Raw genomic sequence first — 12,050 nt, 5'->3', positions numbered from 1 at the left:
ACGTGACCCAACAAGAGCCAATGAGACCCCAAGGGCTGTCTGCCCTTGGACTGGCACCTAGATAGGCTGCCACCATCTGGCTGTCACCCAGCACTGGGGACTGATGGTAACACGGTAACACGCTAATACGGAGAGGCAGGGCCGAAAATGGAGAGAAAATGACTGCAGAGGGCACTGCTGGAATGACTTTCCTTTTTGCCTAAGCCACCTTGGATTTGCTTGTCTGTGCCTGGAGTCCTCATGACCCCACCCACACCCCCCAAAGAAGCAGGCCCCCGCCATCTCGGTGTCTCCCATTCCCCATCCCTGAAATGCAGGTTCAGTTCAGCTCCCTTTCCCAAGCCCCACTCCACGCTCGGCCCTGTGCTTGGATCTGATGGCGCACAGATGGAGAAGTAGCACGTTCCTCCCTCCGGAGAGGTGCACGGTCTGGTGGGGACCGGAAGGCTTGTAAATGGGAGGCGGTGTGCTGACTGCTCTGCCAGGGTGGAGGGACAAGGAAGGCCGCTGGAGCTAACGCGGCAATGAAAGGGTGAAGACATTCCAAGCAGGAAAAAGGCACACGCTAAGAAGGCAGGAAGGGCAGACTATGCAGTGAACGGCACGTGCAGCATGGCCGAGACCTAGCGCTAGAAAAGGCAGGCTCCGTCGGCAGAGAGCTTCTTGTACATGCTTTGAACTTGGGGTCACAGGGCCCAGCAGGCCAGGGGGACAGGCAGACAGCGAGGAAGAGGCCATCAGGCCAGCCGGGCTGGGCCAGCTGACATGCTTAGCTATGCAGACCCAGAGGACGTGGTGGCACAAGGCTCAGTGCGTGGTTGTATTCTGGGACAAACGGAGGGAGGAAGGGCAGAGAGGGACCTAGGACACAGTTCTCCCAGATAAGGACCCCGGTTAAGGTGATGGTTCTGCTTCAGGCAGGCGCAGTGGGAGGAGCTGGGGGACAGCCCAGTGACTGTCCTGTGGGCAGTGAGATGTCAGCAATGGGCTGCAGAGGTGCGGACAGGGCTAGGGCTCAGACAGGCGGTCACTGGCAGTGGACGGACTGCCCATGCACTAGAGAAGCTGGATTCCCACAGGAGGAGGCCGAGTGAGCTGTGAGGGCCTGGATCACAGTCGGAAGGGTTTTTTTTTTGGGGGGGGGGCAGGGTAGGCAGAAATGGGTAAAAAGCAACAAGAGGATAGGCCGAGTGAGCCCAAAGTCCCTTCAAAGCACAGAGCTCTGCGGTTTGTCACTTGCCTCAGGAACACAGGCCACCCTGTACATCTACAGAAGAAGAGTAAGCACCCACCCCCAACCATGGCCAGGACCTCGGGGAGGGCAGGCTTGGGTGACAAACTCACCAGGAAGTCTTCCTCACAAAACACTTTGCCGTTGACAAAATAAAAGGCTTTTCCTCTCAGCTTCCGGCCTAAGGTAAAAACACAAATGCAAGGGGAAAAGAAAACATTACTATGCAGTGAACAAAGACAAAACAAAGGCCAGAATCTCTGTAAACAGAAATAGACACACAAAATATGCCAACTGTTGGTAAGTTTCTGGTTTGCTGAAAGCTGTTGGCAGCCTTTGGCCCTGGGCAGACTGAGGCCAGAAGGCGGCCCCATGGGGCCGCTGCCTGGTGGGACGACCAAGGGCTGACTCTGGAGTCATCCTGCTGAGAAGCCGGCGAGACATCGGGTGACGGGATGGCCGAGGCACACACAGGTGGGGGCACCGGGCAACAGTCTCCTGTGAAGTTGCTGTCTCCCACAGGTGTGCGGGACTGTCACCTTTGACGTGTCCTTCAGGGCTGCTGGTGACAGCCTATTGGGAAACTTCTGTAAATAGGTCAACTCTTATTTTCAGATATTTTTCTCATCTGAACATAGAAAATACACATTGTTGGAAAGATAAAGATTTTTCTTGTTTTCTCGTGATCTAAATAGGGTGAGCGGGGAGTGGGGAAAATGCAAAGCACCCTGAGCCCTCAGCTGCAACTGCAGTTACCACGTGGCCAGGACACCGACGAGGACACGGTACCAGTTCCTTTGCTCCCTATGGAAAACCACAACGGGCTACATGTTAAGCGGGAGCACCCACAGGAGGCCTGGGGCCTGTCACTCAGTGGTACGCCCCCCTCCGAGAGTATTTCCAGGGCCAGGCACAAACCAACCAACAGACTCCACAGGAGTTTCAAAAACTGGAGGGATGTGAAATGCTAGTGGAATCAAGCCCCCGGAGCCGGGGTCCACAACATGAAACCAAAGTCACCGATGCCACAAACATTAACAGTGCTGGGGACACAGAGAAACCCACTGAGTGTCCCCAGAGCAGGCAGAGCGCGAGGTGACAGAGGAGAGACTGCTGCTGGAGCTCGAAGAGGACGCTGCAAGCACCGGCACAGAGGAAGAGCCCCAGAGAAGGAAATCGGTTTAAGGACAAAAGATGGTCAAAGACCCATGTGAAAAACAAAAGCTACTATAAAGACCTACAGGCAACTGCCTTTGACTTGGGCACGGAAAAGGATTTCTTAGGTATGTCGTAAAAAGCACATCTTATGAAAGTAAAAAACAGCACATATGACATCAAAAATCTGAGCTTCTGCTCACCATAGAACAACAAAGTTCAAAGGATAAAGCTGTTAAAAGACTGAACCGCTCCCCCGAGGGGAGGCAGAAGGAGAGAGCCAGGGGCCGGAGGAGGCAGAAGGGGCCCCTGGCCGAGTGGGTGTGGCTGCAGGCTGGCAGGCTGGAGTGGAGGGGGAAGGCAGGAAAAGAAGGAAGGAGACTCGGGCTGACCACCCACTTTTCCCCTCTGCACCCCGCTTCTCAGGAAGGGCCCCCTTCTCCTGGCCTGGGGGGGCAGACCCTCCCATGTGTGGTGCTTGTCGCTGTCAGGCCCACTGTTGTCTCCATGTCCCCCCAGGGCTCTGATTGGTTCCTGGAGAACTTTTTAATATTCCGAGTATTTGCTACTTTCTTCAAGGATACAACATAATTCCAACTCAGCTACATACTAGGAGAGCTTGGCAATGGTCTGACCGAGGGCAATAAATGCCAAGTAGAAGAAGGAAAAGGACCAGAAGGTGGCTGCAGCCCATGTAACAAGGTACCAGCACCTAAAAGACAAACACCAACAGTCAACAAGCCAAAGATAAGTAACCCAATGGAAAACATGGGCAAAGGATAGGAAGGGCAGGTGTCAAAAGAAAACCTGTTAAATTCCAGGCAGTAACCACTTTAAAAGCTGTACAATCCCACCAGCAGTCAGGACGTACAAATCAAAACACGGCAAGATGCTATCTCATTCCCAGGCGGGCAAACCACTACGCCCGACTATAGGCCGTCTCGGTGAAGCCGTGGACAAGAAGAAGCCTTTCACACTGCTGCCGGGGAGTGAGGCAGGGGGCAGGGCTGACTGGCATGACCACTTCGGGGAGAATTTGGCAAGAACCCATAATCCTGAAAATCCACAAGACCCACGACACGGGCCTCAGGCTGCCTCTTGAGAAGGCCTCCTACCGTGCACGGAGAGATGCTCCCTAGCGCTGAAACAGAAACCCGGGAGCCCAGAAGCATCCCCAGTGCTCAGCAGGAGGGAAAGAAGGGTGCATGCACAGAGGGCGAATTCGGAGCTGGAGTCACAGGAGGAGACGCCATCCGGCAGCAAAAAGGACCGAACTGGGTCAGCACAGGTCACTGCGCTAAACGTGCTGATGTGCAGACAAGGAACACTGCCCAGCGGTGCCTGTGACAGATACTACAGATGTCAGTGAAGGCACCCACACACACTGGTACCGTGTGTTGTTTGGTAATGCCTGTACGTGCGGTAACCGCAGGAAGACCAGGACTGAAGGATCCAGGCACGCGATCCAGACAGCAGCTGTTCCGGGGAAGGGGAAACAGGATGGAAGCCAGACGATTCCAATTTACCTGTAATGCCCCACTTCCTTTATGAAAAATGGTAAGCCAAACGACAACCTGTGGATGTCTGTGCGTTGGGGGCGCTAGGTAAAGCTATTTCCTATAGTTTCTTAACTGTACACACACACACACAACTTCTTTAGAACAAATTATACAAAACAACAGGCGAATGACAAACTAGAGAAAGCAGGACAAAAAGGAACTTAATCCTAATATGCAAAGAACCCAATTAACAATCCAATATAAAAAAAGTAGGTGAAGACAGATGACAAATGAAGTATGGACGGCCAGAAAATATGTGAAAAACCTTGAGCATTTCTCATGCTTTAAAAAACTTGCAAATTAAATAATATTCCGTGTTTTATCGGGGCCGGCAGAGGTTGGGAGGGGCAGTGTGCAGACTGAGTCAACGCGCCGAAAGACATTCGCCACAGCAGAACCCGGAACAAGGGTTTAAGAGAAATTCGGGTACTAAGTATTCGTAGAATTTAGAGGGAATTTCAGGGGAAAAGGGGAAGGGTTTACAGAAACAAGTATAAAAGATACATGGGCAAAAACTAGGGGGGTGGAAATGGGAGGGAGGTGGGGAGGGCTGGGTGGGTGGGTGGGTGGGCTGGGATGGGAGTAAAAAAAAGAAAACTGTACTTGAACAACAATTAAAATTTTAAAAAATCTATTGCTGTCACACACAAAAAGTAATCATAGAATTTAGAAAGTTCAGATTATTCTGACCCCAAAACTCGGCTGCAAGAGTTCACCCTAAGGACATAATCAAAGGTCGGCTGTTTCAAGGATCTCCATCTCAGCATCACGTAGAATCGCCTAAAAATGACACCAGCCACACATCTAGTTCCCGTAACATAAATGACAGTGTTTATACTGTTATGCAGCCACAAAAAAAGAGATGGTTTTCCACAAGAGATTTAATGACCCAGAGCCGAAACTTAAAATACTTTTAAGGGGGGGGGGTACAGAAGTGTGTGTGTGTGCGCGTGCACATGTATGCAGACATGGGTATACATGTAAATGTATACATGGGTACACATATTCACACACTTATACAATTGCAGAATTCTGTGCCGGCTCACACACACCCGATGTACACCCACTGGTACCAGTCATTACCCTAGAGCATGGAAAGGGGGGTTTTAATTGTTTTTTTCCTGCAGTGATTGTATCATTCATAGCCTGAAACGAACTGTAGCAGAGTGAGGAGTATGACAACGGCAGTGGGGCGTGTTAGAAGGCCAGGGTCTTCAGCTCTCCAAACCCTGTTCTTCCCTGTCCTTCCTTCAAAGTTAGTTACCTGCACTTCCAGAAAGTTCCAGAACCTTCACGAGTATTTCCTAACTCTGCTAAACTAGGGTAACAAGATAAGTGCTTATAATTAAGTGATTTCAGGGTTCACTAACAGAAACCCCTGACAGCCGTGGAAGTTGATTTTAATTAATTACTCCATTCTGGGGTTTCCCACCGAGATGGTAAGAAAGGAGGTGAGGCTGCAGCTGCCAGTAAAGCCACTAGAGGGAGCCAGCAGGCCATCTAAAAACCCCACAGTTCTCAGAGAAAGGTGAGGGGCAAGAGGCTTCTTCTGACCCTTTGGGACAGAACGCCCACCTGGGTCCAAGAATAGGTCCCGGAAGTTCTAAAGAATCTGAGCTGGGAATTAATGTTTTGCTTTAACAGAGGGCAAATTACCTCTGTTCCAAAAGCATCAAGGAAGGTCATTAAAGTGCCAGACTGCTGAGTCTCTGGTGTTCTAAGAAACACAAATTCGACAAGGGCTTTCACACTTCGGATATCAACACGGATTTTTCTTAAGTGATGACAGTCGCTTGCGATGGCCGCCACTGCACATTTCCATAAGCCACTGATGAGAGTGTGGAACCATGAACTCTCTGTGGAAAAGAAACTTGACAGTGTTTCTCTCTGACCCTGTGGGCGTGTTCGGGGACTTGGCTTAGGGAAAGAATCTGAAATGTGAATAAATATTTACTTAGATCTAAATTGGCAGCCTTAGAGAAGTGACTACATAAAACAGAGGACATCTGAATGTTAAAATATTACGGAGCCATTGAAATACCATTCAAATAAGTGTTTCAGTGACACTGGAAAATGCTTATATTATAGAAACATAATCAAAACACATTAGTCAGTGAAAAAAGAAAGCTGGGGGACTGCATTTATAGTACAAGTCCATTTCTGTAAATCTCACACACACACCACTGAAATGAAAAAAAAAACACCAACTTGGAAGACTGTAAACTAAAACTAACTGTGGTTACTATTGGTAGACGGCATTGCAGGGGAATTTTGCTTTCAATTTAACAAAAGTTTAAAATCTTACCTAGTATTATGTATCACTGGTAGGTTGCATGAAGGGAAGTTTCACTTCCTACTTTATACATTTCAGTATTTAAAGTTTTTTATAGTATTAGGTACAATGGTAGATAATAAGAGAAATTTCACTTTTTGCTTCCTACATTTCTGTATCAATTTTTTTCTAGAATTATGTATTTATAATCTAAAAAAGTACTTTTTAAATTTTTAAAAGAAACCCCATATATGTCATAATAGGAAAAGTAAAAAAGATCTAAAAATTGTGTAGTTCAATTGCAGGAAGAAGAAATTCAAAGAAAAAAGACTGGACGAGAAATCTGCCTAGGAGGGTGCCTCAGACATACAGTGTCCGCCTCACAGGGGGACATGCCTGGGTTGGGGGCGTTGGCTCTTTGTTTGATTCTTTACACTCTCATACCCCTCCCCCAACCTTTCATGACTTTTCCTAATGATCATCATTTTAAAAAGTGCCCGGCGGGCTCGGCAAGCCCTCTCACTGCCCGTCCCCGGAACTGAGAAGTCCCATGCCCGGAGACCAGGGAAGGGGCTCTCAGAGGCTGCTCCTGTTGTTCCTTTCTTCAAAAAAATTTAATAAAGATAAATCAAGGACTCCCCCGCAGACCTCAGAGAGTGGGGCCTCAGTCCAGTTTTTACTTGAGTCTCAAAAGTGCATCTAAGTTTCGACACTGAATCCCACGTCCAAATGTTCTAGTTTGCATTTTGTCAGTGGGAGAAAAGGCTACCATCTGTTGATTGCCTTCTACGTTTCAAGTACTGCATTTAGAACTTTCCTATGTTACAAAAGGTTTTAAAATGTTTAAAAACACTACCCCACGTGACCGTTTTGTTAGTGCCCCTCTCTGCCCGTCCCACCACACTTCTTACAGACAAGTCCTTGCGTCACCCCACGCCCCTCCTCTGGGTTCCGGCGAGTGTGGAGAGGGCCCGAAGGAGGAAGAGCCAGAGAAAAACCCACCCCATGTCAGCACCACGGAGCGGCACGAGGCGGCAGGAACTGATTATTCTGAGGACACGACCCCCCGGGATTGCTCCCACCTCTCTGGATGTCCTTGACTCTTCATAAAAACACAGCACTCATCCATGAAACGTCATTGCCTGCATTTGCTAAATTCTGGGACTCGGGGAGGCTCGCCCAGGTAGTGAGAGGGCAGGATAGGAGCCCAGCTTTGCAGGTCCTGCATTCACGCTTGCCCCACCGCGCTCTAGGCAGCCCCTCGTGGGATCCACTCTGGTACGTGGTGCACTGTGGGGTACCCTTGAGAGGCACACTCTGGTACGTGGAATCCTGTTTCTCTGTTCCTGCCCTGGAATGGGGAAGGGAATTCTCATTTTTGAAGCACTTTCTATTTACTAGCTGCTTCACCTATGTTGCATCTCGCTTAATTATCTTGACGATTCTGTACAAATCTCTTGCACATGGTGTATATCCTGATTGGTGACCGACTCCCACAGGCTGGTCGTGAAGGTATGGTCAGGCCGAAAACAGAAAGCAACGTGGAGAAAGAAGCAGGAAGGCAGAGGGCGAGTCGGCACTCCAGCCCTGGCCTGTGAGACAGACACCAGCGAACCTGGACATACGTTCCTGACAGCTCCGTTCAGGTGCAGAACCCAGGCCCGTCCTTGCCGACAGAGACCCCAGAGCAGACAGCCACCACTAGGTGGCCCCAAAGCACAGCCAGGACCAGGACAACCCAGGGAGAGCTCAAAGCTGGAGGGTTGGAGGAGGCTGGCCGAGATCATTTCATAAATCCCGCAATAAAGTGACCCGCCCTTGCGAAGACTACGTCAGCCAGACCAACTTGCCTACGTGGCGAAAGCGAAGTAGGAGAGTGGGGACTGGAACTCAGGTCTCTGGTGCAAAGCCACTTCCCACCACACCGTACTGCCGCCTCGTCCCAGGCGGAGTCGCTCTCAGAGCAGGCGGAAGGAGAAGGAAGTGCATTTCTTGGCCTTCCCGATCACACCGCAGGGAGGGAGAGTGGAAGCAAGTCTGGCTGTCCTCGCTCCCTGTGGCAGCACGCACGTGGGCGGAGGTGACACGGAGGAGCTGGCTATGACTGTGCTAGCCAGCACTCGCAGAGACCAAAGACGGAACCGAATGGGGGAGGGGCGGGCCAGTGACGCCAGTGGCTCTCTCACCGCAGCACCAGCTGGCGGGTGTGTCCAAACGCGGGTCTCTGGGTTCCAGGCCGGAGACTCGGACTTAAGTGGGTCTTCAGGGCACTGAGAACCGGCCTTTGCCGGCGAGACTCATCGTGACCAAGGGCTGAGACCTACCCACCCTCCAGACCATCAGCACCGAACACAAAGCCGCGGAGGAGAAGGCATGTCAGTGTGACATCTTCATAATTCTAGCTCCAGAATCAGCCTGCTGCTAGAACCTGCACACCTGAAACCCACCAGTTTTTCCAGAGCTTCAGAAGACAGTAGCTGGGGGTGCTCTTTGTTTAACAGTCTATAAAATATTGACTAACGAACATACAGACTCATCAGGAATCCCCTGTAAAGCCTCTCCCCACAGACGCAGTGAATGAATATTTTATACTTGCCTTCGGGGCGCCTTCTGTTGAAGAGAGGAAAGCGGGGGCAAAGCCAGCGTGGCTGACGCAGGGAACGACAGCGCACGTGTCACAGACAGAGGCCACGGGCAGCCGGCCTCTAACCCAACAATCGAATTACCCAGCCGGACGCCCGTCTGGCCCACCCCTCTGCAAATAGAAGCGATGCCTCTATTTGCAGGAATGCCTCCATTCTGGAAACGGAGTTGGCCCTTAGCTAGAAAACCTCGCCACAAATTTCAGTTTCCAAAATAGCTCCCTGAAAAGTAAAAAACGTGAGGTTTTCCTGACATTGAGACGACAAGATCCCGAGAAAAGGAAGTAAAAGCTAGGAGTTGTTTAGACCAGCAATTTTCAACCCTTTTGGCTGCACGGTCACATAAACTCATTTCTAAAACTCTGTGGCACACGCCCAAAATACACTTTCTGCCAATCTGACAAAATAAATAGGCATCGTTTTTATTCACTCACACAGAACAGCTATTGCTGTGTTGGCTGTTGTTATTTTTTTAGTTGACAATCGAAGGGAAAAGAGGCCAGTGCCCCCGACTAAATAGTCAGGTGTTGCACGTTTTAAAATTTCTTTCAGCACACCGGTTGAAAATCAGCGTTCTAGACTGTGTTTTAATGGGTCATTCCGACCTGTGCAGTCCACAGTGGCCACAGAGTGGCCATTTGTTTTGTTTTTGTTTTTTAAGATTTTATTTATTTATCTTAGAGGGGAAGGGAAGGAGAGAGAGAGGGAGAGAGAGAGAGAGAGAAATATCAATGTATGGTTGCCTCTCATGCGTCCCCTGCTGGGAACCGGGAACTGGCCTGCAACCCAGACATGTGCCCTGACTGGGAATCGAACAGCGATTGTGTGGTTCGCAGGCCCACGCTCAATCCACTGAGCTACACCAGCCAGGGCCCGGGTGGCTATTTGTATGTAAATCTAATCCAATTTTAAAGATTCCGCTTGAGTACTTGAACTAAGAACATGCGAAGGATCTGCTGGACACGGTGACGGGGGCAGCTCCAGAGAACCCACGGGGTCACACAAAGTTCTGCCTGATCCATGTCTTCCAACAGCTGTTCCCAAAACAGGGCAGCACTGAAAACATTGCTAATAACAAAGCAACAGAAAGAGACCAACTGACCACATTGGTTTGGCTCAAAAAACAGATGGACTTGGGTTTTGCAGGCTCACACAGCCTTGGTGGCCAAGGGTGGGGGGGGGTGTGTGAAAAAGCACTCAGGGTAGCATCCTCGACTTTGCCAGTTCCCAGAAATGACAGGCTGGCTGGTCACTAACCCCCTGGGGTCCTTGGTAGGGGGTGCTGTGGAGAGGACAACACTGGGGACCACAGCAGGGAACCCAGCATAGCACTGGCTCCCAGGAAGTACTGGGCACACAAGCCCTTTGGCTGCAACCCCCCAGAGCGAAAGGAGAGCGCCCGGGAGCCCCAGGGGGCGCCTGTGATGCCGGGATGAAACTCGGACAAGCAGAAAGATCTTCCCTAAATCCAGGCTCTGGCGTGAGGCACCCAGTGCGACATCTTCACGCCAACGGGTGCAGTGTCCCCCGGCCCAGCGGCTCGCTCTCCATTCTCCTCTGAGAGTTGGGGAGACAGGTGCCCCGCTGGGCACAACCAGGTTTCAGCCTCAGTGTGGGATGACGGAAGGAGAGGAGAGCAGATTTCCACCCCAATCCATGCAGGTGTGCCCACTCAGAACGCAGGTCCCACTGAAGCTACTACCTGTACAACACAGTTCAAAACCCCGACTCGATCAGCGTGTCACCACCACGAAGAGTCTGATGTTCTTCTATGTCAGGGACTCCGTGGCCTCTGGTTGAATCAACAAAGCCTGACCTAAGAAACCAAGCCCGGTCCCAACTGCAGGGCACCCAGCAGAGCTGGCTTTGCTAGAGGCAGACACAGAGAACCTCTGACGGCTAAGTGGCCCGGCCCCTCCGCCCTCCTCCGACCCGCATGGCCCTCTGCCCTGGCCGTGTCCGGATTTCTCCCTCGCCCACAGACTTCCTTCAGGATCTGCCCACTCTTCCTTTCTCACGTTCCTGATCTTCAGCGTCTTCCCTGGGTCCTGCTGACTCATTAGGCTCATGGGTGAACAGAGAATCTGATGAGAAACACTGGGATGACTCCAGGGATCAGAAATTCAGGGACCAGAAATTCAGGGATCAAAGGCCTTAAGGAGGAAGAGAACTCAGATCAAAACCCTTAATCCACTTCTCTGCTCTGGGTGCAGCCCACTTCCAGGTCCCAGGCAGCTGGCTCTTCCGCATTCACAACCCCAGGGCATCCGAACACCTGGCCCTTGTCGTCACACAGCCCCCAGGCGGCAGCTGGACCTGAGAAGTCAGGGCAGACCCCTGGCCCGGAGCCAGCCCCTTGCTTCAGCACAAGCTCTCTCTACACAAAGGTGACGATATAGTGGCTGGCAGCGAGGACCGTGGGGCCGCCAGTCCTGGGCTCCAGTGCCGACAGCCATACCTAACTTCCGTGGAGCCAACCGCCAGCAAACTAAACTTGCGGGGCCACCCTCTGCCCATCTGTAAAAGGAGGGCGACCGGGACGCTGCCCTCACGGGACTGCTCCGGGACTGAGTGGGCCGCGTGGGCGGAGGGCTCGGAGTGGGGCCCAGCTGACAGCGAGCTACAAGGCTCACCTGTGAACTGCCGCAGGTCGGGTAACATCGTGTCATTGTATCAGTTAGCTCGGCAACGGATACAATGCTTTGGTGTTGCCTCATTTTGCCCGGCCACGACAGCGATGACGCCGAGCGAGGCCTGACCATCCCTGGGGGCGCTGTGACGGTTGTTGGTAGGAAGCAGGCCTGCCGTGAATGAAGGAGGCCCTCCCCAATTCAGGCTCCAGCATTTGAGACTCCGAGAGCTTTCAAAGTCAGCGACAAAGGCAAACAGGATTTCAGGGGCGCGGTATTCAGACTCCGTAGGAAAAGCCAAGCAGCGGACCAGAGCCCTCCTGGACTTCAGAACGCGCTGCTGGAGGGGCAGCCAGCCACGGGCTGATTCCATCGGCACCTCCGTTCCACTGCTGGGCCTGTGTCTCGTTTTTCTATTTGCCGGAAGGAACAGGTGGCACCTTCTTGGTGCCCCGGGGGCAGGCTGCCCACCGACTCAGAACTGCCCCTAACAGGGTCTAAACGGGTGACTTCACCGTAAAACCCACACACGGTCCTTAACAGCACAGATGTTTGCCGTTT

General features: G+C 51.6%; 1 protein-coding gene across 3 annotated transcripts in view; it reads right to left on the bottom strand.

Moving 5' to 3' along the window:
* LIMD1 (LIM domain containing 1) overlaps positions 1 to 12,050 on the bottom strand; it is a 65,639-nt gene that overhangs the window by 25,527 nt on the left and 28,062 nt on the right. For all 3 annotated transcript variants that reach the window (XR_005064214.1, XM_037030604.1, XM_037030603.1), the window contains exon 5: positions 1,345 to 1,412. Coding sequence is in view for 2 of the 3 variants with exons in the window: in XM_037030604.1 (XP_036886499.1) it covers positions 1,345 to 1,412 (68 nt within the window). In the remaining variant the exon portion in view is untranslated. The remainder of the gene's footprint in view (positions 1 to 1,344; positions 1,413 to 12,050) is intronic.

The sequence above is a fragment of the Sturnira hondurensis genome, unplaced genomic scaffold (assembly GCF_014824575.4).
Source record: "Sturnira hondurensis isolate 20B ecotype Veracruz unplaced genomic scaffold, ASM1482457v3 Scaffold0020787, whole genome shotgun sequence".
Taxonomy (NCBI): domain Eukaryota; kingdom Metazoa; phylum Chordata; class Mammalia; order Chiroptera; family Phyllostomidae; genus Sturnira; species Sturnira hondurensis.
Note: the sequence above shows the minus strand (reverse complement) of the source record. Positions and strands in the feature narration are given on the sequence as shown.